At 48.1% G+C, this 27,973-nt stretch overlaps 1 protein-coding gene across 1 annotated transcript; it reads left to right on the top strand.

The window, feature by feature from the left end:
- Window positions 1–132: 132 nt before the first annotated feature.
- On the top strand, window positions 133–27,918 carry CHRNG (cholinergic receptor nicotinic gamma subunit). Its single transcript, XM_083504270.1, is given in 13 exon segments — window positions 133–246; window positions 5,163–5,302; window positions 7,303–7,347; window positions 7,676–7,785; window positions 10,307–10,462; window positions 12,165–12,262; window positions 16,170–16,373; window positions 19,027–19,141; window positions 20,643–20,757; window positions 22,116–22,191; window positions 22,194–22,322; window positions 23,879–24,012; window positions 26,725–27,918. Coding segments are annotated over 13 exon segments (1,530 nt in total). The 5' UTR covers window positions 133–203; the 3' UTR covers window positions 26,890–27,918.
- The last annotated feature ends 55 nt before the right edge of the window (window positions 27,919–27,973 follow it).

Here is a 27,973-nt window from a genome sequence, read left to right as displayed (position 1 = left end):
CAAGGAAACAGCTGACAATGCAAGCACTCGTGGGACAGCTGGTCTGCCAAGTGGCTGAAAAGGAGGGTGGGGGGTTAGGGGGGAGGAGGAGGATGGGAGAGGTGGGTTTCAGCTCAAAATAGCCCTCCAGACCCTCCCAGACACACACACACACACACACTGCTGCTTGGGGTTAGGAAAGAAGACCGATCTGCACCACTGGCATGGGTTGGCCTTGCCTGGTCCTCGCCTTCACCTTCCTCACAGGTAAGGAGGCTCAGTCCAGGTGGAACTCCGGGGCTCTGATTGATGTGCTAAAACAGAACTTGGAAGCTATTCCTTGGGAGCGGTGAAAGGGGAGGAATTGCTTGGAACTGAGATGAAATGCGAAAGCAGGAAACTCTTATGGGGAGTCAGATGGTTGGGAATGGTCTACCCAGCTGGGCATTGGGTCTCCATGGTTTCAGGCAGGGGACGGCCCCAGCAAAACCTGGAAGTGCAGGTGGGGGCTGATTCTGGGACCGTCTTAATGCTAAGCGGATTCTCTGCCCCTTCACTCATGAGCAGGCAAGGGATGGACAGACCCCATCCTCCCCTCTGTAGCCTCCTTCTGTGGGCCAAAACAAATGGGATGTCAGAAGGATTTGTCATGGACACAATGCAGTTGTGGGGAACTAGGCACAAAATTTCATGGATTGGAGATGATAGATGATAGATAGATAGATAGATAGATAGATAGATAGATAGATAGATAGACAGACAGACAGACATGAAACCGGAAAACAGATAAGTGGCACCTAAGGAGCATTTACAACACCTTTGTCCCTTTCAGTTTTAAGCTGCTCCTACCACACTGTGCGTTAAACCACAGAGCCTAGGGCTTGCCGATCAGAAGGTTGGCGGTTCGAATCCCTGCAACGGGGTGAGCTCCCGTTGCTCAGTCCCTGCTCCTGCCCACCTAGCAGTTCAAAAGCCCGCAGTGCAAGTAGATAAATAGGTACCACTCCGGTGGGAAGGTAAACGGTGTTTCCGTGCGCTGCTCTGGTTCGCCAGAAGCGGCTTCATCATGCTGGCCACATGACCCAGAAGCTGTACGCCGGCTCCGTTGGCCAGTAAAGCGAGATGAGCGCCACAACCCCAGAGTCGTCTGCAACTGGACCTAATGGTCAGGGGTCCCTTTACCTTTAGCTTTACCACACACACACACACACACAGAGAGAGAGAGAGAGAGAGAGAGTGCAAAATTGCATTTATATAGCACTTTTAGATGATGAAATATTTATTTATAACATAACAATTAATTACGTATACTCCGCCCATCCAGCTAGGTTGCCCCAGCCTCTCTGGGTGGCTTCCAACATTATACAAAAACACAGTATAAAATCATATTGTCTCCGCCTGAGTTATCTTTACAACAACCCTTTGTGGTCGGTTAGGCAAAGAGTCTCAAGGCAATCCAGTGAACCTCCTGGCTGAGTAGGAATTTGAACCCTGGACTTCCAGGTCCCACTGCACAAGCACACAGGGATGGGGCAGACACACAGGTGAAGAAGCATACAAGTTTGCCTCCTGCCACACACCTCTATCTTGGTCCTCCGACTCACTGCATGAGTTCTTATGAGGCCCTGCGATGTATTCTGTTTCAGCGACACAATCACAGAATTGTGGAGTTGGAAGGGACCTGTGGGTCATCTAGACCAACCCCCAGCAATGCCATGCTCCAGGGGTGCCCTCAGGGACGAGGGTGGCAGGAGACCCATGCCTTCACCAAAGTGCTCACCAATGAGGGCCAGGTTGCAGAGGAAACACGATCCAAACAGAGAACCAGCCTAAGCCCAAGCAGAATCCAGAGACAAAGTCAGGCACGAGTCCGAGGTCAAGCTCCCAGGGCGGTTGGGCAAGGAACAGCACAGCAAGGCAGCAAGACCAGACTTGGGAGCAAGGAGCCAGAGAACGCCATCATTTGCAGCAGCTGGAAATCTCAGGAGGGATGACTTAACTGGGCCAAACTTGGGCTTCCTATTGATCAGCCACCTGACGTCACAATGGAACGAGGTGCGAGGTGCTTTGAAGTCCCAAAGTTGGGATTTCCCCTTGCAAGACCCTGATAAAAGGGAGGTCTTTCTCCTCCCTTCCTGAGTCCAGAACCATCCAATTATGGCAAGGGAATGACTATTCAACCGCTGCAGCATAGACAGGTCCTAAAATATCCTAGGTAGGAGCAAGTCCCCTCTGAGGAAAGGTTGTGAAGTTTGCCTTCCTCCCTCAAAGTCATTGTGGATGGAGAGTCCTGTTTGAGGGAGAGCCGCTGCTGGCCATGTCCATTAGCAAGCGCGGGGGTGGCAAGTGCCAGCCGACAGTCACAATAAGAGTTTTCCAAAGTTCACTCTCCCCTTGGAGCCGCCCACTCAGCCTCTCGACCCTGCCTGGCTCTATAAACTCCTCAGTAGGCAGCTGCAATTACCCTAATGAAGGCAATTTGCCAGCACTTCTCCCACACACTTCCCTTTTAGATTTTATTGGGCAGTTATCGTGGGCTAATAATTTGATAATGTACGGGATTAGAAAATAGTTAGCAAGGTAACCATCTGTGGACTAGACTAGACAGGGATAGATGGCAGGTGGAGCTGAGGGGGCTTTAATATTAATCCATTATTATTTATGGAATGCCCTCCACCTGCCTCATTAAATTCCCATTTCTGCCCAGGGATGGGAGTAAGTTTGGATTTGTGCAGGGGGCGGGTTTTCGCTTAGGGAGGCAGGGGATGATAAAGGTGGAACGTGATAAAGGTGTATGCAAGTATGCTGGGTGTGGCGGAAGTAAAAAGGGAGAAGTCTGCCAGTCTCTAGAAATTCAATTTGCTTTGCATTTAAAGGTGAACTCATCTAACCCAGGGGCATGCAGGTGGCACTGTGGGTTAAACCACAGAACCTAGGGCTTGCCGATCAGAAGGTCAGCGGTTCGAATCCCCACAACGGGGTGAGCTCCCGTTGCTTGGTCCCAGCTCCTGCCAACCTAGCAGTTCGAAAGCACATCAAAGTGCAAGTAGATAAATAGGTACCGCTCCGGCGGGAAGGCAAATGGTGTTTCTGTGCGCTGCTCTGGTTTGCCAGAATCGGCTTAGTCAGGCTGGCCACATGACCCGGAAGCTGTACGCCGGCTCCCTCGGCCAATAAAGCGAGATGAGTGCCGCAACCCCAGAGTCGGCCATGACTGGACCTAATGTTCAGGGGTCCCTTTATTTTTACCATCTAACCCGCACGTTCTGAAAGAAGATGCAAACCGGCATCTTTCAGAATCCACACTTCTCCAAATTTTGCAATGCAATTTGCCAGTCAAGCAACGTTTACAAAAAAAAGCATGTAATAAACAGGGTAAAGCGTGCATGGCAATACATATATCACCATCCAAAAATGCATTATATGATGGTAAATTATTTGCAAAAAATAAATAAAAATGAATTGAATTGTAGAGTTGAATTGAATTGTAGAGTTGAAAGGGGTACCAAGTATCATCCAATCCCTGCAATGCAATAATTAGGTAACATCACATGCAGAAGTATGTATATTAGGAGGAATTTACATTAAAATGCTGGTTTAGGGTTGTTGTTTTTTTAAAAAATAATGCTGATGAAGAAATGCAGAGAACTGAAATTAGAAAAATGAGAAACTGAGAGAAACCAGAATTTTCAGATTTGTCTGTTCCTCCTCAGACGTTTCCTGATGAGATTGAACGGCAGTAAGCACTGCAGAAACAAAAGAAGGTGATTTTCCTCACTCAGGACACAATTCATTCCCAGAGCCAGCCCTACCGTTGGGTCGAGTGAGGCAGCCGCCACATTCAGTAGATGCCTGATGTCGGGGAACAGCCATGAGATGTTGGAGGCCAGAGCTGGGTGCGCCACACAGCCAGCCCTGCACCCCGTGGCAACTGTCTGGTCCACACCTGGTCTTCTCTTGCCTTGACCACTATAACCTTCCGCTCTCAAGTCTCCCATTGTCCCACCTGGTTCCCCTCACAGCTACCCATCATTTAGCTGTCATTCAGTCCTCTCATTACTCTGACGCCCCTCCTTAACCTGACCACACCAAAATCCAGACAAGCTCCTTCTCCTTATCTCCAGGGCCCTTGTCCCCTTTTTTTCTCTGCTCTCATATCCTGACAAATCTCTGCCTGGGGTCTTTGTCCTCAGGCTCCGCCATCCTCAGGCCTCCTGCTCCCCTTGCAAGGACCCCCCCCCCACTTTCTTGCTTACTGCTCCCCCTGTCTAGAGTCACTTTCCCTAACACCTGTGTGATGCCACCTCCTTCCCTTCAAATGCTTCATCGAAACCCTCCTTTTGCGTGGTGAGTCCCCCCCCCACACACACAGTGGAAATAAAGACACATGACACAATTATTAAATTTAATGGGCTAAATAAGGCCACAACATTTATTGGTTACAGGTGATGAGCGGTATTGGCTTAGGCATTGGTCCTAACCGACTATATCCAACTTCAGCCCGTCTGCTAGAAGTCCGGTAAGGGTTAACCAGCAGTAGGGGGAGTCCTGCTGATGCACATCAACTAGGAACTCCCCTGGGGTCACTGATAGGGGGTGTGCCTTAGGTCCTCACCCCCTAGGCTTCAGACAGGGCCATGCCCCCCGAAATCCTTTACCGGACTACCCTTCAATATGTGGGGCAGGTGATGGCGTTACCTCCCCTCTTCCATCTACAGTGCAATACCAATGCCTAACCGCCAATACCCAGAAAGTTGTGACGATTTGCTACAAGGTAGGTGGAAACCAAGTGGCTGGTGCCAATTTGCCAAGTGGAAAAATTCCTACCAGATCTCTCAATGGCGACCAACCGAGGTCCATAGCAAGGTCAAAGAACGAAAACCTTATAGGGCGGGAGGGTGGGAAAAGCAGGAAGAGCTGGTAAGCAGCAAAGAGGGAGATCCCTGGCTGCTCCTACTTTAAATAAGGCAGGCCACACCCCCAGAGCCAGCTGATTGGCTGGCCAGGAGGTCATGTGGCCGGGAATCCCCCCAGTCGCACGGAGACTGGGTTCCAGCCGCCGCATGCGTGGTGAGGCCGTGAAGCCTGCAACTCCACCTCCTCCAAAGGGCGGAAGTGGCTTTCAAGGCCCCTTTGGCTCTCCGTACATAACAAAGAGTTGCTTCTTCATTGTCTTTCTCCAGTGGTCCTGAGCCGAAACCAGGAGGAGAAGCTTCTCAATGACCTGATGGCCAACTATGACCGCAAATTCCGCCCAGCCAAGGACGAGAGGGACATTGTTGACGTTTCGGTCAAGCTAACCCTCACCAATCTCATCACACTGGTGAGGAAGGAAGGAAGGAATAAAGGCTTTATTTCCTCTCCCCCATGCAACATATAGTTAAACTATGGAACTCCCTTCCACAAGACACAGTGATGGCTTTAAAAGATTAAATTCATGGAGGAGAGGGATACTGATGACTATTTAGGGCATATGACTGATTCTTGGGGTCACTGCAGAGGGCCCTACGACTGTCATGTAGAATGGAAAGCAAGAGGTAGATGCCGGATTTTGGCATTTCTTACGTTCTTAACATCTCATACCTAAAATTTACATTTCAGAATTATGTTGCTCGCTAGCAAGGCTGCATCTTCTAGTTCCTAAAGGAAGCACGAATGCATCTGCAGCAAGCTCCAATAGCAGGTGGAGATTTAAGGCTCAAGACAGATATATCATTTAAAAAATCACAGCAGGCTCTTCACACATGATGTGAGCCTGGCTTCCCGACTTGCACAGCGAACACACATTATATCAAGCTGAATGTAGCATCAGCCTCCAGTCTTGCCTCTCCTTTTAGCTTTAAGTATGTTCTCCATCATTTTTATTGCTCAAAGCACCCAATGTACATTTATCGGCTCGTACATTCAACCTTAGCCTTGTTTTCAAAAATGAAAGGAGGGAAACGTTTATAAACAGTCGCAAAAGTGGCGGTGCCTTGGGGATGTCGTCATGGGTACAAGCCAACTGGCACCCTTATTTATTTATTTTATTTTATTAAACTTACATACTGCCCTTCATCCGAGGGTCACAGGGTGGTTTGAAGCCACCTCTTGCTACTTATTTCCACTGAAGTAGTCTCACTAAAGGCCAGGATGCAAAGATGACAGAGACTGCCTCTACAGTCCCCTGTTTGCTGTCAAAAGGTGTAGCTTATAGAGGTTCGGGGTAAGTTGGAGCAAGACTGGATCAATGTTACAGTTGTCCAACTGTGAGGGTGTCTCCACCTCCATCATTCAGCCTAGACACTGAGGTCCAACTCCGAGGGCCTTCTGGCAGTTTCCTCATTGCGAGAAGTGAGGTTACAGGGAACCAGGCAGAGGGCCTTCTTGGTAGTGGTGCCCGCCTTGTGGAACGCCCTCCCTGTGGATATCAAGGAGATAAAGAACTACACAACTTTTAGAAGACATCTGAAGGCAGCCCTGTATCAGGAAGTTTTTTTTATGTTTTATGCTGTTCATATATCTGTCGAAAACCGCCCAGAGTGGCTGCAGCAACGCAGTCAGATGGGTGGGGTACAAATATAATACAATGGTACCTCCAGTTGCAAATGGGATCTGTTCCGGAGGTCCAGCTGGATCCCAAGGTTTCCATAACCCGTGGGTCACTGTTCTGCACATGCGCAGGGTGGTAAACTGCTTCTGTGCATGTGTGCAGCGAAACCCAGTCCGATACTTTCGGGTTTGCCGCTTTCGTAATGTGAAGTTTACATAACCAGAGGGTTATGATAGCCAAGGTGCTACTGTAACAACAACAACAGCAACACTCACCTTTTCTCTGCTCTTTCCAGGCACGGCCCACTCTTTAAAGTTCTGTGTATGAGCATCATTCCCCTCCCTTTCCAGAGCTTTCTCTGTGGAAACCTGCTCTTTGAAGCTCAATCGGAGCAAATGGCAATTGACAGAAAAACTGAATTAGCATTAAAGAGTGGGTTTTCCTGGAGCAAAAAGACAAGTGTGGAACTTTTAAGCATGGACCTGTGCCTGGAAAGAGCAGGGCAAAAGTTAAGTGTGGATAAGACCGTAGATCGGTGTTTCCCTAACTTGGGACTCCAGCTGTTTTTGGAGACCCAAGTTTGGGAAACACTGCCTTAGACGGTTTTCAAAGGAGGATTCATGGAGGATAAGGCTCCAAGGCACGACCCAGATGACTTTAAAAGGGAGAGTGGGCTCTTGTGCTCAGATCCTGCTTGTGGCCATGGGGAGAACAGGATTCTGCACTAGATGGACCTGATCCAGCTACCGGGTTCCTCTTACATTCGAACTCTGTCTTCTCTCTTTTTCCAGAATGAGAGGGACGAGGCTCTCACAACCAACGTTTGGGTAGAACTGGTAAGAGAAGCAGCCCAAACTTCACCTGTTATCTTTTATGTGTTGCAAATCATGGACCCTTTAACTCCGCCTTTCCTACCCTGGAAGTCTTAAGGGCTAGTAACTTAATTTTTAGGGGGGTGGGAGACAAATCCAGGGGCACTGATGATTTTCCTAGCATCCTGGATTCTGGGTTTGGAAACTCAGGTTGTGCCTCTAGTTGAAATTTACCCTGGATTCAAATTTACCAGGAAGGAAGTCAGCCTCACCATTTCAAGGCAGTAGCATGTTCCATTGCAAAATATCCACCAGGCCGGACAGTGTGATTAACTGATTTCTTTGTTGGCAGAAATGGCACGATTACCGCCTGCAGTGGGATGCGGCTGATTATGACAACATCAAGTGTTTACGAATCCCCTCCACCATGGTGTGGCTGCCAGACATTGTCCTGGAGAACAAGTCAGTATCCTAAAGGGTTGTTCTCTTCCTCCTCTTCCTCCTCCTCCTCCTCTTCCTCCTCCAGCTCATCTGCCAGCTGGCTGCAGGTGAACTTGGGATTCCCCTTCTGTAGATAGGAGATGTGACCTAGCATGTCTCCTTGTAGCCAGGTAGCTTACTTGATCTTGGTGGGATCCTCCTGGGCTCTTTCCACAAATTAGTTCCCAGAGAAATTGCTGCGTTTTGGGGGAGAAGAGTAGCCTTCACCCAGAAGGAGGCATCATCTTTCTCTAGTTCAAAGAATCGTAAAATTGAAAAGTTGGAAGCGACCACAGGGATCATCTAGTCCAACCACTGGCAATGCATGAATCTTTTGCCGAACATGGGGCTTGAACCCACAAACCTGAGATTAACAGTGTCAGGCTCTACTGACTGAGCCCTCCCTCATGAACCAATTAGCAGGAAGAACAATTAAAACAGAGCTTACAAGCAGCATTTAAGATTGCATTATATGAGCTAGCAATGTCCTTCCTCATAGAAGATCCTTTTACAGTGGTACCTCTGGTTACGTACGGTACTTAATTCATTCCGGAGGTCTGTTCTTAACCTGAAACTGTTCTTAACCTGAAGCCCCACTTTAGCTAATGAGGCCTCCTGCTGCCGCTGCACTGCCACTGCACAATTTCTGTTCTCATCCTGAAGCAAAGTTCTTAACCCGAGGTACTATTTCTGGGTTAGCGGAGTCTGTAACCTGAAGCGTATGTAACCCGAGGTACTACTGTAATAACATTGGTGGGAAACCTCCAGCCCTGGAGCATATTTTAGGTCATGAAAATCTCTGGATTTGGCCCACAAGGGCTTTTGGGGCAAACTATGCCCACCTGTCTGTTAGCAAGCAGATGCCATATGGCATTAGGTGCAGAGAGCTGTCACATCTGATCTAAGTACGCTGATCTTGGCACTAAGCACCACACAACGATGACTGGAGATAATCTTATCTCTGATCTTAGCGCTGTGGCACTTAGTGCTGAGATCAGAGACAACCCCATTCATTTGACTATAGACTGCCAGAAGGGTCTTAGATGGTCTTAGAAAGTCAGGAAAAAGAAAGGAATCACAAGGCCCCATAGCAGAGGGTAGAAGAGGCCCTTTTCCAAGATAAGAAAAGGGCTCCCCCCCCTATTTTCCCACACTGTGGCAGCTCTTAGCTAGGAGGTGAGGCTGCTCTACTCTGAGACCAGCGCTAGGATAGGGAAGGAAAAAATATGCCAAGTTGCCTCCCCACAACAGCATTGGGGCCGAAGAGGAACATCTCCTATCTCAGCGCTGGTACGGAGAAGATGAAAACACTGTTTTCTCACTCTTTAGCAATGAATACAAGAGGAGCATCTCCTCCTATCTCAGCGCAGGTGCAGAGCAGAGGGGGGAAAGTGTTTCCTCGCTCCATAGCAGTGCCGGGGCAGGAGAAGAGAGTCTTCTATGTGTGCCTGCCTGCCTGCTTGAATGTGCTTGTGTTGACCATGTCCACCTCTGCCAAGCATCCCTCTCAAGAGTGACCAACCTTCACTGCAGCCCTCGGGTCCCAAATGGCAGGAGACCTCTGCTGCAAGAGGGAGGGAAAAGGGATCCCAGCTCTCCTGACCTCTTCCTGGAAGCAGTTGGAGGATAGATGGCGGCTAACAGATTGAGGTTGAATCCTGACAAGACAGAAGTACTGTTTTTGGGAGACAGGAGACGGGCAGGTGTGGAGGATTCCCTGGTCCTGAATGGAGTAACTGCGCCCCTGAAGGACCAGGTGCGTAGCCTGGGAGTCATTTTGGACTCACAGCTGTCCATGAAGGCACAGGTCAATTCTGTGTCCAGGGCAGCTGTTTACCAGCTCCACCTGGTACGCAGGATGAGACCCTACTTGCCAGCGAACTGTCTTGCCAGAGTGGTGCATGCTCTGGTTATCTCCTGCTTGGACTACTGCAATGCGCTCTACGTGGGGCTACCTTTGAAGGTGACCTGGAAACTACAACTAATCCAGAATGCGGCAGCTAGACTGGTGACTGGGAGCAGCCACCGAGACCACATAACACCGGTCTTGAAAGACCTACATTGGCTCCCAATACGTTTCCAAGCACATTTCAAAGTGTTGGTGCTGACCTTCAAAGCCCCAAACAGCCTTGGCCCAGTATACTTGAAGGAGCGTCTCCACCCCCATCGTTCAGTCCGGACACTGAGGTCCAGCTCCGAGGGCCTTCTGGTGGTTCACTCCCTACGAGAAGTGGTTACAGGAAACCAGGCAGAGGCCCTTCTCAGTGGTGTAGAACGCCCTCCCACCAGTTGTCAAAGAGAACAACAACTACCAGACTTTTAGAAGACATCTGAAGGCAGCCCTGTTTAGGGGAGCTTTTAATGTTTTATGAATTCTTACAGTATTTTAATATATATTTTTTGGAAGCCGCCCAGAGTGGCTGGGGAAGCCCAGCCAGATGGGCGGGGTATAAATAATAAATTATTATTATATTATTATTATTCCTCCCCTTGTTCCCCTCAGCATCGACGGGGTGTTTGAGGTCGCGCTGTACGTCAACGTCCTGGTGTCCCCCGATGGCAGCATCTCCTGGCTCCCCCCGGCCATCTACCGCAGCGTCTGCCCCATTGTGGTCACTTTCTTCCCCTTTGACTGGCAAAACTGCTCCATGGTGTTCCAGTGAGTACTAGTTGGAGCCTCCTGCACCCGTGGCAGTTCCCTGCGTGATTAAGAGGGTGGAGGGGGTGTCTCAGTGAGGGTGGAGAGGAAGGCAGTAGATGAAGGGGGACTTATCTTGCTCATTCATGTTCCTACCCCCCCTCCCCCCAAAAAGAAAACGCTACTTGTGTTGGAAATTTTAATGCCTGAAGGGGACTAATATATATTCATTTCTAACTGTGGGCACATTTTCTTTCTGCATTTATATCATATCTTTAAAATTAATTTTTCATATGCTAACATATATTTGTTTGTGTTTACTTATTTAACGAAATGTATCTGCCGTTTGATTGTTAGCTCCCCACTTCTAAGCAGTTGTAGAAATTCAAAGTATGCAGCCCTATACGCTCGAATTACTTTAGAGAATACCTATATACATTATAAAACATACACCGAAACAATATACATGATAATGAGAGGATAAACAGGTATTTTAAATAATCATTTTATCCGTTCGTACATTTACTTATATTAGCATGTAACCTGATATCTAAAGTTCCCTTTTTATATCTCACACAACCGGTTCCCAACAGCCTAACATTTCTCTAAAATTTTCATATTTCTTTAACATGAATAATATCAATTTAACAATTGCCACCTGCTCCCATAAAGCACTAACTAATTCTTCCTTATTCAGTTTACGGCCACCCTTCTAAGTCCTCCTTGCTAGAGCTGAAGATATCCAACACTTGAATGTGGATATTTTTCTGTATCCTTTGATCATTCCCATTGCTCAAAAGGCATAAAGAGGGATCATTGGTCTACCTCAGTCCAAATATTTCATTTACAGCCGAAATCACAATATGCTGATAACGTCTGGCCTTCCAACAACCCCAACAGGTGTGAACCATGGTTACCTAGGACTCGGACCCGATGAACCTTGGTTATCTGTATATTGTAGCACAGTAAGGGATTCTGCTCTGGTCTAGAGGCCTCTGGAAGTGATTGGCTGAATTGCGCTGGTGTCATAGAAGGCCTGGCAGGCATTCTCTGGCAGGAATCGTGGCTAAAGAATCCTTGACCAATGGCAATCCAACTTCTAGTTGAAAACACTCAGTGAAAGAGAGTCCCCCACTTTCCAAAGGAATCCATTCCACTGTTGAACAGCTCTTACCATCAGAAGGTTCCTCCTAGTGTTTAGTGGGAATCTCCTTTTTCTGTAATTGGTTCAGCTCCTACCCTCTGGAGCAGCAGGAAAAAACCTTACTTGATTCAGCCTTACTGAGTGATTTTACGGTCTTCAAATAAAAACATCTTGAAGGTCCCAGGCCACAGAGAAGTTAGGCTGGCCTCAACTAGAGCCAGGGCTTTTTCGGCTGTGGCTCCGATCTGGTGGAACACTCTGTCACAAGAGACCAGGGCCCTGCGGGACCTGACATCTTTCCGCAGGGCCTGCAAGACAGAGCTGTTCCACCAGGCCTTTGGCCAGGGCACAGCCTGACTCCCTCCCTTGGCAATCTTCGCGGAGCTCTGGCCCAATGGTTGCCAGTGGCCTGAATTAATTAATTTTACAATGAATGATTTTAGAGTGTTGTTTATGTTATACTTTTATACTGTTTTATTGTTGTTAGCCGCCCTGAGCCCGGCTTCGGTTGGGGAGGGCGGGATATAAATAAAATTTATTATTATTATTATTATTATTATTATTATTATTATTATTAAGGTCACAGACCTACAATGCCCGTGAAATCAACCTGCTGTTGACCGTCGAAGATGAGCAGACAATAGAATGGATCTTTATTGACCCCGAAGCTTTCACAGGTAACCCCACCTGCATGCAAGCCGAGGGGGACAACGGGTGGGAGGAGGCAATGATGCTGTCCACATCCTTATAAGAACATTGAAAACATAAGACTTGTCTTGTTGCATTGCGTTGACTAAATTCAGCCTCCAGTTTCCTGCAGCAGTGAGTCCCATGCCTTTGCGAAACCTGCAAACTCTCCAAGGAAAAGGGACACCCTTCTCCTGTCGTTTGTTCCCATCATTTGGTATTTACAGTTAAATTGCCCCTTAACATGGAGGCTCCATTTAATAGTAACTGATAGATATATCCTCAGTGTCAAGTTATTTTTTAAGGCTTTCTAAGCAGCCGTCCGTACCTGCAATGTATCCCACGAGTTGAATAAAGAGGAAGCACATCTTTTTTTTTCTGGTCCTGATCCTACTGCCTGCCAGCTTTGCTGGCAAACTCCCCTGATTTCTAATGTTAGAAAATGTTCAAGGGATAAATCTCTCACTCTCTCTCTCTCTCCCTCCACCCGGCACCACACTTTAGGAAATGACAGGGCTGCCTGGAATCCTGAGGGCATTTGGAGGATTTGGAAAACAAAAGCATTTTTGGCACAGATACCACAAAGGCAAAGCATCATTTAGATCGGGGTCAGCAAACTTTTTCAGCAGGGGGCCGGTCCACCGCCCCTCAGACCTTGTGGTGGTGGGCAGGACTATATTTCAAAGATGGAAAAATGAACGAATTCCTACACCCCACAAATAACCCAGAGGTGCATTTTAAATAAAAGCAGACATTCTACTCATGTAAAAACACACTGATTTCCGGACCATCCGCGGACCCGATTGAGAAGGCGATTGGGCTGCATCTGGCCCCAGGCCTTAGTTTGCCTACCCATGATTTAGATGCTCCCTGGCCCTGGGCAGTCGAGTCTTTCTGAGTGGGCGAAACGATTTAGCAGGGAAACTGTTAACCATAGAATCATGGAAGTGTAGAGTTGGAAGAGAACCCGACGGTCATCTAAGCTCTGTCCATGAGGTGTAAGTCAGGGCATTTGATATAATCAATTTGACGTACCAAACATGAGAAACAGATGGAATAAAGAACTGGAGGTTCCTATCTCACCCAATCAGTGGGACAATGTTTTTAACTTTGGTAGCTAATGTGTCGTTAGATTATGAATTATGCATTATACAACAAAAAGTAATATTTAGAATTCATTGGGCTCTACTACACTTGCACAGAAAGGGATGATCTACAACAACATGCTGCACATAATAAGGAAATGCTTCATTGAAACATGCTTATGCAGTATCCGACGCTTGCAAATTTCTGGAGGAAAGTATTAAGATGTATAAATACTACTTTGGGGAATATTTTAAAATTGTCATAGGATAATATTATCCTAAGCCACATACCAATCATATGAGGTTTGACTGCGGGTCAACATAAATTAGGGCTGCCCTATGTCCGGGTTTTCCTGGACGTATCCAGGATTCATCTGCCGGAAATAGCGTCCAGGCAGAATTTTGTAAATCACTAAAAATGTCTGGGGAAACCCAAATAATAATAATAATAAAATTTATTTATACCCCGCCCTCCCCAGCCAAGACCGGGCTCAGGGTGGCTAACAACCGGTAATAAAAACAAATTGATTAAAATACAATTTTAAAAACAAGATTAAAATACAACATTAAAACATTAAGATGCAGCCTCTTCACAGGAGGAGAAAGGAAAAAGAAAGAGTGCCAACCCACATCAGAAGTGGGCAAATTTCCTTAAAAGGTCAACAACTTTTGTGCCCAGGTTCCCACTTTTAGAAATATGGCAACCCTAACGTAAGTGGACTCTTCATGCCCTTATTTCTGCTAAAAGACTGGTATCAAGACATTGGAAAGATAATACCATGGCCCCCCTTTTCCCAGCTGGAATGGGTAACATTCCAGGGGCCACAATCCAGTGGTGAATGGGGCCACGGGCAAAAGGTGGGTTGAGCAATGCATGCAAATTTCCCTTTTCTAGAGTAGGGTAGTTTCTACACAAACTCACACATCCCTCTCCTTCCTCCATCCAGACTGGCAGGAGACATTATCAGAACTCAAGGGCACATTCTAGCCAGGCACATATCCTTGCCCGGCAGGGCTGAGGAGGAGGTGTAGCTAAGGAAGGGGGTGGGGAGAGTCCTGAGGGATTGGGGGGCTGCACTTGGGGTCCCTCTTCAGCTTTGCTAGGCCTTGCACCTGGGAATCACACCTGTCACCTGTTTGCAACCACCTCTTAATGGCTTCCAAGGTTTGCCTCACCTTGCTCTCTGGCCATGTGTCCCCCCCCCCCAGCCTGCTTCTGTAGGTTATTAATAAGAATCACTGCAGGAGAATGTTTGGCATTTGTCATCCCCCCCCCCCTCCTTTGTTCTGCTGGCTCCTCTCCTTCCCTCCCAGCCACTCCTAAAGCTAACAGTTACATTTCAGCCAATTGATCCAGGAACGCAGACGTCGCCAGCAGCTGCCGCCGCCATTCTCCATCATGTTTTAATAGCATCTCGGAGGTGGAAAAGTTCCTCTTTGGAAGCGAGAGGCTTTCTTGTTTTCTCCTGATGGGGGACAAGCCAGTTATTTTGCACGGTTAAAAATCTATCTCTCCCGCAGACGGCGGGGGGAATAAATAAGAAAACACCAGCTTAATAACGTGTCACGCTTGGCTTCGTGTTGCAGCCCAGAGAGAGAAAAAAAGAGAGAGAGAGAAATGTGGGCTTTTATATGGCAGCAGGGCCATTGGAGGCCTTTGGGACCAAACACATGGCAGAATCAGCTCTCTCTCCATCAGATTCCAGCTTCTGGCAGAAGTCCCTCTGGGCTGCCAGGCAGTAAGCTGGCAGCTCCTGGCATCCTGGCCCAGATGATCGGATGAGTCTTGCTATTGTGGAGATATCGTTCACACAGGGCTCTAAATCCTCACTCAGATCCAGGGCACTTTTCTCAGGGACTGTGTCTGTTCTCTCTCTCTCTCTCTCTCTCTCTCTCTCTCTCTCTCTCTCTCTCTCTCACACACACACACACACACACACACACACACACACACCAGGTAGGAAAGGGATTTCTCTCTGCACCTTTATTGTTTGCACTCGTTTCCCCATCAGCTCCTTCGTCGCCAGCAGGTCCCTTCCCCCAGGGTCCGTTCCTCGTCTCAACATGGCAGCCTGGCTTCAGATCGAGGTGGCCGCCAGGACCAGACTTGGGGACCCCCAAAACAGCGGCAGCTGGTGCCCACTGGGAATAGTGGGGCAGTTGGCAGGGAGGTCAACAGTAGGGGGCGCCAGAGCTAAGGACAGGCAGAGCAATTTAGACAGGTTTTGTCCCCTCCTCACCTTCCTCTCTCTTGATTTCTGCAAGGGCAACACTGAGACTGTGGAGAAGGGGGGAGCTGCTGGGCAAAGTGGGTGTGTCTGGGGCAAACTGAGATTGGAGGGCTTTAGTGAAACAGGCACTACTGCCCACAAATGTTTGGAAGATGGGGAGCTCTGGAGGCAATGAGCGATGCTTTCTTTTCAGGTGCATTATTAGTTGGGCGAAGGCAACATTTCTCATCAAAGAATTATTTGATAGGCTTTTGAGATCTCCTGTTGGAGACTATCTCCGCTGGAGAATATTCTGCAGAATAGCCACTCCAGTTTTGCAAAGCAAGAATTTTGGATGTTGCTGTGACCCAGAATTAATATCATTTACTGTTATTTCTGTATTGTTGAAGGAGGGCTTGAAACTTGGTGTGCATGTGTTTGTATTAAAAGGTTGGGGTGCGAGAATTCATGGTGATGCCAAAAATAGGGAATTGTAGAAAAGTGGGAGGGGGAGAGCTCTGAAGCTCCATAGTTAATGTGACCAATATTTGTATGTAGGAAAGCTTTGCCTCTACCCACATGACGCTGCCTTCTCCCGACAGAGAACGGGGAATGGGCAATCAAGCACCGGCCAGCCAAGAAGGTTGTGAACGCTCAGCACTTCACGCCAGATGACATAGGGTACCAGCAGATCATCTTCTTCCTCATCATCCAGAGGAAGCCACTTTTCTACATCATCAACATCATCATCCCTTGCGTGCTCATTTCCTCGGTTGCTGTGCTGGTGTACTTCCTCCCAGCGAAAGGTCAGTACCAAAAGTATCACTGTGGACTCAGCTATACAGCTTCAAATAAGTGTGTTGTAAAGTGCAATATACAAATGTGCCACCAGATGGCGACAGTGAGCTATGGCAAATTCAATGTATTTTTCAAAACTTTTTTTAAAAAATTAAAAAAGCATTTTCACAGCGTTTTTTAATATGTTTGTGGATTCCACCTGTGGTGCTTTGGCTGGCCTGGGTTAGGTCTGGTAGTCTGTGCCCCCCCCCCCAGGTGTTGATGGATGACGGGAACTGTAGTCTGGAAAGCCCAGCTTCCCTCACCCTGGGCTAATGATTCAGCACTCTGGACAGCTCCCAGACTTTGCTTCACATGGAGGCAAGGAACCGGGAAGTGAAAATTGGTGGGTCTTCCGATGTGGCTGAACTCCAACTCCCATCAGTCCCAGCCAGCACAGTCAGTGGTCAAGGATGATGGGAATTGTAGTCCTGCAATAGCAGAAGACCATCCAGGACAGGGGGAATTAAGTGTGTGCCTGCTGGTTTTTGCAGCAGGCATGTGTTTAGCATGACACGGGCTACGGTCGCCTCCAAATTTGCACTATCGAAAGCCCTCTCACGATTTCCAGGCCTATTTATTCATTTCATCAGATATCTAAGTTGCCCCTTCATCCAAACAGACTGCAGGCAGGTGTAAATTAGTAAACACAGGGTAACCTCTTTATGCTTGGGTCTTTGGCTCCTGGGGTGTCCATTTTCAGGCCCCCCCTTGCTTTCTGTGACTGCATTTTTCTCAAGCTTCTAGTAAGAACCATCTCCACCTGACGATAAAATATAAAACCCGCATAAAAAGCGAAGTGCAGAAATGGAACATAAAGCATGAAACAGATCGTAAAACAGTATCAAAATCCTAAAACCATCAGGAATTAAAAACTGCAGGAATAAAATTTGGGAAGGCTTAGGAGAAAAGAAGCATTTCAAAAACTGGTATAACAACAGCAAAGTGATGACATAAGAAAAGCCTCCTGGATCAGGCCAATGGTCCATCTAGTCCAAAGTCCTGCTTTCTCAATCCCATGTATAATTTTATAAACTTCTATCATGTCTCCAGGGACGCAGGTGGTGCTGTGGGTTAAACCACAGAGCCTAGGACTTGCCGATCAGAAGGTCGGCGGTTCAAATCCCCGTGACGGGGGGAGCTCCCGTTTCTCGGTCCCTGCTCCTGCCAACCAAGCAGTTCAAAAGCACATCAAAGTGCAAGTAGATAAATAGGTACTGCTCCGGCGGGAAGGTAAACGGCGTTTCTGTGCGCTGCTCTGGTTCGCCAGAAGCGGCTTAATCATGCTGGTCACGTGACCCGGAAGCTGTACACCAGCTCCCTCAGCCAGTAAAGCGAGATGAGCGCAGTAACCCCAGAGTCGGTCATGACTGGACCTAATGGTCAGGGGTCCCTTTACCTTTACTACCATGTCTCCTCTAACTCAAAGGCCCCATGCTGCAACCTTTCCTCTTAGGAGAGTCACTCCCTGAATCTACAGGACCCTGAATTCCTCAGCACGATGAGAGAGGAGGAAAAACTGTTCTCCATCGAAACAATGTGCAACAGCACACAGTGGCAGGTTGAGAATCCCTCCCTCTAACCTGATAGATCAACTCCCTGCCTGCCTCACCACCTCTGTTTAGCAGAAAAGAGCTGAGAAAGCACAGAGCAAAACTGGGTCCCATCTCAGCAGGAACAAGGCCAAGAGGCAACTGGTAGTTTGATAGATAAAGCCCCTCATCCCCTAGCCTGCGATTAGGCAGTGGAAACACCTGCAGATGGGACTCACAGAGCATCCTGGTAGGACAGAGTTGTTTTTAGGGTTCAGAAGACACAGGGTGGAAGGTGCTTTGCATTTTGAGGGCTCTGCCTCTCCCATCCCTCATCCTGGTGTCGTTTACTGGATGCGAGGGCTCGGGCAGGGCAGAAGCAAGATTGGGAGCAGTGCTGGCACACAAGTGAGAGGGGCCTGATCCAGCAGCAGCCCTGCTCTTCCTAACGTCTCCAGGACCAAGCCTGGAATTGAGTTGGGGAGGTTCATAAGGAGCTCCTGGCTCATCAAGGTCAGCTTGGCGGGAGTCAATCATGACGTGGTCCAGAGGCTGAGGTCTCTTTCCCCGCTAGTCTGGGGTTTTGACTGCTGAGAACCAATCAGCGAAGCATTTTTTCTTTTAACCCTGTGGCAGTAGAGAAAAAGTGGGGTTGGAAGGGCCATGGTCCTAAAGTTTAGAGAGTTTAGAGAGTCCCTGGTACCATTTCAGATACAGTTAAGAACTTATTTCGTTCTGGAGGTCCGTTCTTAACCTGAAACTGTTCTTAACCTGAGGTACCACTTTAGCTAATGGGGCCTCCCGCTGCCGCCGCGCGATTTCTGTTCTCATCCTGAAGCAAAGTTCTTAACCCGATGTACTATTTCTGGGTTAGCGGAATCTGTAACCTGAAGTGTCTGTAACCTGAGGAACCACTGTATTCCCTGCCAGTCAACTGCTGAGAGGAGGACAATAAGTGATACTTCTGCATCCCAGGCCTCTATTTTCAGAGCAACTAGTCATTCCTTGGGTGGACCTTCTTGGGACAGGGCGTGAGAGCATGATGAAGCAAGGCAGAAGCCTTATTGCACCCCCCCCTCTCTCTCTGCAGCTGGTGGTCAGAAGTGTACGGTTTCAATCAACGTCCTCCTGGCCCAGACCGTCTTCCTCTTCCTGATTGCAAAAAAGGTCCCCGAAACCTCGCAGGCAGTGCCGCTCATTGAAAAGTAAGCAAACGATGTTTAGGGAAGCTTTTAATGTTTGATGCATTACTGTATTTTAGTATTTTGTTGGAAGCCGCCCAGAGTGGCTGGGGAAGCCCAGCCAGATGGGCGGGGTATAAATAAATTATTATTATTATTATTATTATTATTATTATTATTATTATTATTATTAGGTAGGTGGCAGTGATGGCCTCCAGCTTGGGAGGCTTTAAAGGAGAATTAGACAATTAAATAGTTTCCAAAAAGCCACTCCTTTCATTTTAGCAAAGATTCCCCTGCATTGGGGCATCGGCATGTTTCTGATGTTATTACACCAGTTCATCACTGAAGTGGCAACTCTTTGCGAAAGGGAGTTGCGGAATTTATCTTCCCAACACTGTTGCGCGACAGATAATGGATAAATCCATTTTGCCAGTGGGGAATGAGGGAGAGGTAGCGGCTTGTCCAAGGCCCCCTGAGAAGCCTGCAAGAATGGCAGGACGTGAGCTCTAGATGTTGGATTTGATCTCTGGCTGTTGGCATGGCTTTATTTTATTATGGCGGAAGCTCTTGTGGGCTAGCAGCCACTTCATCAGATGTTATCCTGATAGATGCATGACTAAGGCTGCCAAGACGGAGGGGGGGGGGGGCTTCACAGAGCTGCTTGCTAAACCACTGGCTGAAGCCCCTCCCTCCTCCATTAAACCTCGCTGCAGCCACGTTTGATGGGGAGGGGACTTTGCAGAGTGCTCTGTGAAGTGCTTCTCCCCCTCCATTCAGCAACTGAAGTACACATGGTTGGTGGTTAGGATAGAAGGGAAATTTGGTTCTGTTTGCATTTTTAGGTGAGCCTTCCTGATTTGCCACCCCCCCCCCCAAGACACAATAAGTTAAACACAGCTGTCCTTCAGAATTCACAACTCTCTGAATTTTGTGGTGCATTTCTCTATAGACAAAAACTGGGTATACCAGGGGAAAGGTGCCTATAAATGCACATATTAACAAATGCATAACAGTGGAACCTCACTTTTCAAACGTCTCCATTGACGAATGTTTCAGAACCAAAACGCCATAAACCCAGAAATAAATGCTTCCATTTTCAAACGCGCCTCAGAAGTCGAACTTCCAAGGCAGCCTCCGTTTTCAGTTTCCTTGTTGTATTGAGGCTTTTGTATTCAGTTTCCAGTTTTCGAACATTTCGGAAGTCGAACAGTCTTCCGGAACAGATTATGTTCGAAAACCGAGGTTCCACTGTATATCCGGGTTTTGGGTTTTGGGGCTGTTGTTTTTTTGCGAAACTGTGCCTACAAATGCATATTATTAGTGAATGCATCATATATGGGGAAAACGTAAAACTGCAAAAACATGGACAAATTTGCATACTGATATGTGTGCATTAAAGGGGAGGCATTTTCCAATTACGTAGAAGAACAAATTCTCAGACTGATGAAGAATATGAAATGGTTGATTTAGCCACTGATTAGGTTAGGTGACCAGTGTGCCATTTTCCTTTTCCTCCCCAAAGGTACTTAACTTTCCTCTTGGTGGTTACTATTGCCATTGTTGTGAACGCTGTCATTGTGCTCAACGTTTCCCTGAGGACCCCCAACACTCACTCCATGTCCGCACGGGTCCGGGAGGTAGGTCCAGCGGATGCTGCCCAGAAGCTGTGGGCTGGCCCCCTGCTCACGTTAGACCTCCTTGCACTGCTGAGCCCCAAGACGTGGCCTTTGCCTTACCTAGGAAACTGCCTTATCCTGACTCAGACCACAGGTCCCTCTAGCTCAGCAATGATCACACGGATTGGCAACAGCTCTCTGGGGTTTTATGCAGGTGTCGTTCCCAGTCCTACCTGGAGAGGCTGGGAATCAAACCTGGGCATATCCTCTGCCACTGAGCTACGACCCTGTCCCCTTCCTTCTTAAAGAGCCACAGCCCTAGCTCAAACTGAAGACCCTGCCCTTTCATGTAACAACCCACTTAGAAACTGCCACAGACTGGCTGGACACCAGGAGTGCCAGCTTGGCCCTGCGACCTCAGGTGCCCAGAGCCGTGGGTGTCATGCAGTGTGCCTGGCCCTGGCATCGAAGTTTGTGGGTGCCACAAACTCTCCATGGGGAATTTTATGGGTGTTTGGGCACCCAGGGCCCCAGGGAGATGGCAGAGGAATGGTGGGAGGAACCAGAGACTGGGGAATGGTGGTGGAGTGACAATGAGTGGTCAGGAGGAGAAGGAGGTTGGGAGGAGGAGGTGTCAGAAACTGAAGAGGTAACAGGGCTTAATAACCAAGGAGAGTCTGTGGGAGAGAGAAGTTCAGGAACAGAAGCAGGAGAGGAGGAGACAACCGGCCAGGCAGAGGTCAGGCTGGTGAAGAGTCCCAGGTGTCTCCCCTCCTGCTGCAACAAGCACCCCTCCCTGCTTGTCTCCCAGAACCAGGAGAGGCATGAAAGAGCAGAGAAGTTGGAGGCACAGTCTCCGATTGCTTGGGAAAAGCCATGGCAAGGAGGGGACTTTGGCAGCTGAGAGGAAGAAGGGACCTTCAATCTGGAGAGCCAGTGTGGTGTAGTGGTTAAGAGCAGTGGACTCGTAATATGGGGAACCGGGTTCGCTTCCCGGCTCCTCCACATGCAGCTGCTGGGTGACCTTGGGCTAGTCATACTTCTTTGAAGTCTCTCAGCCCCACTCAGCTCACAGAGTGTTTGTTGTGGGGGAGGAAGGGAAAGGAGAATGTGAGCCGCTATGAGACTCCTTAGGGTAGTGATAAAGCAGGATATCAAATCCAAACTCTTCTTCTCTTCTTCTTCATCTCAGCAAGAACTTCATGGAGGCAAGACCTGCCGGACATGAGTTGCTGTGCTCCTTAGGCCTGACACTCCTGTGCCGATCCTGTTTTGTCTGATAAAGCGTTAACTCCAACTTGCTCTGTATGGTCCTGCTGGCTCACTCCTGTCAGAAACCCTCCTGGGTAGCCTCCCTATTTTCTTTCCCCATCTCCCAGGTGTTTCTGAGGCTGGTGCCACGCTACCTGGGCATGCACATGCGGCGTGTCGATGCACCCGTGGGGAATCGTCTCGTCCGCGGCGGAGCTCTCTGGGGCTCATGGCGAAAGCGGACGAGTACATGCTGTGGAAGGCGCGGAGCGAGCTCCTCTTTGAGAGGCAGAGGGAGCGTGACGGGTTGATGAAGATGCTCCTGGCACAGATAGGCAAGTCTTGGGCCCGACCGCGAACAGCAGAGGGTGGTCTGTTGTGGAAGAGAGCAGACGATGGGGAAGGGGGGGGGATGTTTCATTTTTTATAATAATTTTTATTCATTTTAAAACATATTATTTATCGTACATACCACAAAATTTCACATCTTATACAATCTTTTTGGACTTCCATCAGCACCTCTGATGATCCCCCATTTTTATGATTTCTTCTGCACTTTTAAAATTTATATTGCCTTTAATTATCTTAACTAACATCTTCCTTTTTATCCAGTTATGCAATAATTCAAATTATTCACCTCACAAAATTTCTTGCAAACCTACAAATGGAATCTGATCATCACAATTACTTTTCAAATAGTCCGTAAATTTACACCAATCTTCTGTGAATCTCTGTTCCTGCCGGTTTCGAATTCTTCCTGTTAATTTGTCTAATTCTGCGTAGTCCATCAATTTCATCCTCCAATCTTCTTTCGTCGGTAGTTCTTCTTGCTTCCATTTTTGTGCCAACAATATTCTTGCTGCCGTCATTGCATATAAAAACAGCTTACAATCTTTTCTATTTATATAATCTCCTACAATGCCCAGTAGAAATGCTTCTGGTTTCTTAATAAATGTATATTTCAACATTTTTTTTCATCTCGTTATATATCATTTCCCAGAAGTTTTTCACCTTTTTACATTCGGGGGGGGGGGTGTTTCAAGTTCTTCCTCTTCCCCCACCCCTCAGCCTTCATGAGTTCAGAGCCCTCTTCGAGTTGGACTGGGGAGCCTGTGTTCTCTTTCCACAGGTGTCAATAGACTACAACTCCCATCATTCCCTTGCTGGCCAGGGCTGATGGGAGTTGGAGTCCAACAACAAACTCTTGTTTTAGAGTCCCAGTGCTTTCTTTCTGGGGTACTCAGTGGGATACAGGGCCAGCACATTTCCCCCCAAATGTGTGGCACTTACTGTAACAACTTCATGGTGAGGACCAGCACCCTTTTTCCAAAAAAAAAGGGGGGGAAAGCAGAGCACTGCTAGAGACTTATAGGGTTTCTTTTTCTTTTATTGATTTATAATAAAAGCAAGGAAGACTAAGCCACAAATTGCAAGAGCAGCACAGGAGTATAGCGAAAAAGAACATAAGACTTACAGTATTTTTAAAAGTGCATTTTAGCACACAGCAGGCGGTGCTAATCCGCAAACAGCATCAGTCCCCTTTAAATCCCCAGAGCTGCTTCTGCCAGCTCGCTGTCCTCCTCTTCCTTGCTCTTTCTGGGCAGTTCTTCTGAGCTAGGCCACGCCCTGCAGGCAGATTGCCTCTTCATCATGTGGAGGAGACTTTAAAAATGCTATTAAAACCCATCCTTCTCTATTATTTCAACTGCAGTTTACTCATACCAGGGGCTGCCAGAAGACTTTAACATTTCAAAACCAGCATCTTAGTGTTATGCTGCCCTCTGTCTTTCCTGCATGCTCTTGGGTCAAGTGTGGAAGCTGTTTCGGCCCCCGACTAGATCTCCCCTGTTCAGATTCTTCCTCTACAATCTTGACATTTCCCCATTCCCAGGAGGCAGCTTAGAGAACGGAAGTCCCCAGGAGATTTGCAACAGTCTGCGCCGTGCTGCTCCGGAGATCCAGGCCTGTGTCGATGCCTGCAACCACATTGCTAAGACTTTGGAAGAGAAGAAGGACTTTGACAGTGTAAGTTGCCATCTCAGGTGTACGGCTGTTTAGGGACCTGTTCACACAGGCAGGTTCGTCTCCTGCTGACTGTGGCATCAAGCAACGTTTTGCATGTGTGAATGCACAGTCATAGGAGAAGATTGATTGATTGATTGATTGATTTGTGCTCTGCCTTTTCCCCGATATCATTTCAAACATATTTTAAGCAAAGGCAATTAACACATTGTTTAGGTATGCATTCATTTAATCAATTTACGTAACACTTAACGCTGAAACAGGTTTCTAAGCGGTTTACCATTATTGTTTATGGTTATTTATTAATTTATGTACTGCTTAATGCCAAAAAATAGGCTGTATTGCAAAGCATGAAATCCCAGCTACTCACACGTTGAAACACCCCTTGTTAAAATACACCATAAAATAATTCTGCTACAATATTTAAATAAAAGCATAACCCATAATCGAAAAGGGCAATAAAACAATCCCATTAAAACAGCACGGCAATTGAAACGGGAGGCCTGGGTCAGGAGATCAAGGGACTGCCTGTGTGAACAGGTGCGATTTCAAAAGCCGTCGGCATGCCAATGCAGATGGCGCCTCTCCTATTTCATTCAGCTGCGAGCTTTCATCTTGTCTAACCAAAGCCCTCTTTAGGCATTTCTCTCCACACTTCTTCTTGTGCTCTTTAGTGCATCTCCGGGGTATGTGGTGCTCCCAGCGTTGCCCAACTGAGGAGGGCATATGCCAAGTGGGGATCTATGGGGTGTGGCAGGCCCTTAGGTAACCTGGTCCCTAGTCATTCAGGGCTTGTAAGTGCTAAGAGTAAAGCCTTGAATTGTGCCCAGTAACATATCAGCAGCCAGTAAAGCGGCTCCTTGGCAGGGGTGTTATCTATGGCATTGACAGACTGCGCAAGTCAACAACCCAGCTGCTAAAATCTGCACCAGCTGCAGCTTCCGAGTGAAACGCGACCGAATAATGAGCAGGCCTTCCGCTGCCCCAAATGGTGGGGAGAACCAGGAGATGAAGGGGTTGTGGCTGCAGCATAAGCCAGAGGGCTGAAAGAATGAGCTAAGGAGGCAACCTAACCATCCCCAGGAAACCCATACCAGGGGGCCATGAATCAGTGGAGAAGGAACACCAAGACCCCAACGTCGTGCTTTGGAACTGATAGAGGACTTACAAATCAGTGGGCAAGACAAGAACTTTATTGTCCCTAAAGAAAAAGAATGGAACAGACACAGGAAACTCCACCCAGGTACAACTAAATCCAGCGCCACCCAGTGACTAAGCTGTATAATGACACCATTCTTATTTTTATTAATTAAATTTCTATACAGCCCTTCATCCGAGGATCACTGGGCGGCTCACAGTATAAAAACACAAAATCAGAAACCAAACAATACCACCCCATACTGTCCACACACAAACACACACTCTCCTCTGTTCAGAGGCTCCAGGCAAAGACTGTGTTGAGAATCTTCCATTGGTTGGGGAGAGAGGGGTTGGGGAGAGAGGGGGTAACTGTTCCTCCTCACCCCTGGTTTCACCTCTTTCCACCACTACAACAGTCCCCTGGGTAATTTAATGCTAGTTTTAATTTCCCACAGGTCCCGTGGGCAAGGGTGCTGCAGCGTCCATCCCAGTAGGCTTCTGAGAAGCTAAGCTTTGGCCTCCTGTGATTGGGGTGACAGGCAAAAGGGGACTGCTTGGTTTCAGCCCTGCTCCTGTCTGTCAGGCTTCAGGAAATCTGATGATGATGATGATAATTTTGTTTATATCCCGCCCTCCCCAGCCAAAGCCGGGCTCAGAGCGGCTAACAACAGTAAAAATAACACCGTTTACATAAAATCACAATCAATTAATTGAAATACATTCTAAAATCAATTCAGAATCAAATTAATGGCAACCATTGGGCTAGAGTTCTGTGAGGATTACAGAAGGAGAGAGGGGTTCAGACTGTGCCTTGGCCAAAGGCCTGGTGGAACAGCTCTGTCTTGCAGGCCCTGTGGAAAGATGTCAAGTCCCACAGGGCCCTAGTCTCTTGGGTCAGAGCGTTCCACCAGATTGGGGCCACGGCCGAAAAAGCCCTGGCTCTGGTTGAGGCCAGCCTAACCTCCCTGTGGCCCGGGACCTCCAAGATGTTTTTGTTTGAAGACCGTAAGGTCCTCCGTGGGACATACCAGTAGAGGCGGTTCTGTAGGTATGAGGGTCCTATGGTGGGCAACCAAGAATTAGATAAACAAGAAGAGTTCTTACCAAGTCTTTTATTCAATATTCACAGAAAGAGGCTTTGAAAAGTGCCTCTCTTGCAGTAATGGCGTTGCTCTGAGTAAAGCTCCACCCCTTCCGTCTCTCCTATTATACGTCATCCCTAAGGTGGCTGATCTCTTCTCCTACTCTCAATGCCTGCCGGGTCCTGGGAGCTGTCAGCTGTTTCTCCTCCTCCTCTCCCAATATTTCCCAGCTTCTCCCCTCTGCAGCCTCTGAGCTAAGACCGTCTGCAAACAACTGTTGTAAATCTATGCTGTCTCCCTCTTCTCTGGGAAGTGCCAGAGGAGGTGGGGGACGGACTCCACCATTTCTCCTCAGACCAGGTCCCTCACACTGTCAGACCTGAAGGACCCCTGTGGCAGCCTCCACGCCCTCTTCCGCTGGACGACTTGCACACCTCCGAGCCACCGAAAACAATTCTAATGTGCACCCTGTCTGGTGTCTTCTTCTTTGCAGGAGAACGAGGAGTGGATCTTGGTGGGCCGGGTCATTGACCGCGTCTGCTTCCTCTTCATGGCCTCCATCTTCATTTGTGGGACGCTGGGCGTCTTCCTGATGGCGCAGTTCAACCAGGCTCCCGCAGAGCCCTTCCCAGGGGACCCCAAGCTGTACCTCCCCTAGGAATGAGGGGTGGTGGCAGCAGTGGCCACCGCTCAACAGCCGCGTGTTGGTGACGTCTCTCGACTGAAACCTCTGTGCTTGGTGGACTTCTCTGCTGGGGGCCAATTATGTCCCATAGGAATGCAAAAAGACTCCATATCCATCGGTCCATCTATCTCAATATGGTCTACACTGGCAGGCAGCAGCTCTCCAGGGTTTCAGGCAGGAGTCTCCTCCAACCCCACCTTTGAAAGGGGATCTTCTGCATGCAAACCATGTTCTTTATCACTGAGCTCTGGCCCTCCCTCAAAGCCACAAAGCCTTCTTGTTTAAGTTAGTGTCTGCTAACGTGTTCTAGCAGGTGGGCACACCAGGACTGCCTTTTTGGGTGGGTTGCAGGGTTGCCCGTCAGTGCCTTCCCAGGTTCCTCAGCCAACAGCTGAAGCTAAGAGAGGCAGACAGTACTGTCCCATTCCTGTGAGACCGTTGGAAAAGCTGTAGCCTTAAAAGGTAGTCCATTACCTGGGGCTCGTCCATTAATCAGATATTTGACTGCCTCCAGGCAGCACTTCATTCCTCTTCCCCAACATTTACTTACCTGATAATTTCTGCATTTTATGTGCTCTTTCACACGACGTGAAAGTTACTTCTGGAAACCTAGCAAAAACTGCAGCCCTCACTTTCGTGTCCATTGCTTTTGGAAGCAACCAGTTCGCAACCCCTTTGTGGCTTTTTCTAAAAGCAACCAACATGGAAATGAATATCACAGGAGTTTTGCATTGTCATTTTTTTCCGGACTTTGTGGAGGGAATTTGGGGTAGGTAGGGATCTGGCAGAGCATTCCCTCCTGCCATTTTCATGAATGGATTGCACACATAAAGAGTGGCAACGTGTCCAATGGCAGGTGCAAACAGAATTGAGGCGCAGTGGCACCAAATGTCCAAAGGCCGCAGTTCCACAAGGCAATGTGAAAGGAATGTGAGAAACTCATGCAGATGCCCAGTGGAATTGCCAGCAGGAAAATAAACAGAATGGACACCCACACACACACACATCTGAAGGTGGCCTTTGTCTCCCAGCAAGGGCTGGGGCTGGGAAATAAAAG

Source organism: Podarcis liolepis, assembly GCF_965112155.1.
Source record: "Podarcis liolepis genome assembly, chromosome: 5".
NCBI classification, from domain to species: domain Eukaryota; kingdom Metazoa; phylum Chordata; class Lepidosauria; order Squamata; family Lacertidae; genus Podarcis; species Podarcis liolepis.
Note: the sequence above shows the minus strand (reverse complement) of the source record. Positions and strands in the feature narration are given on the sequence as shown.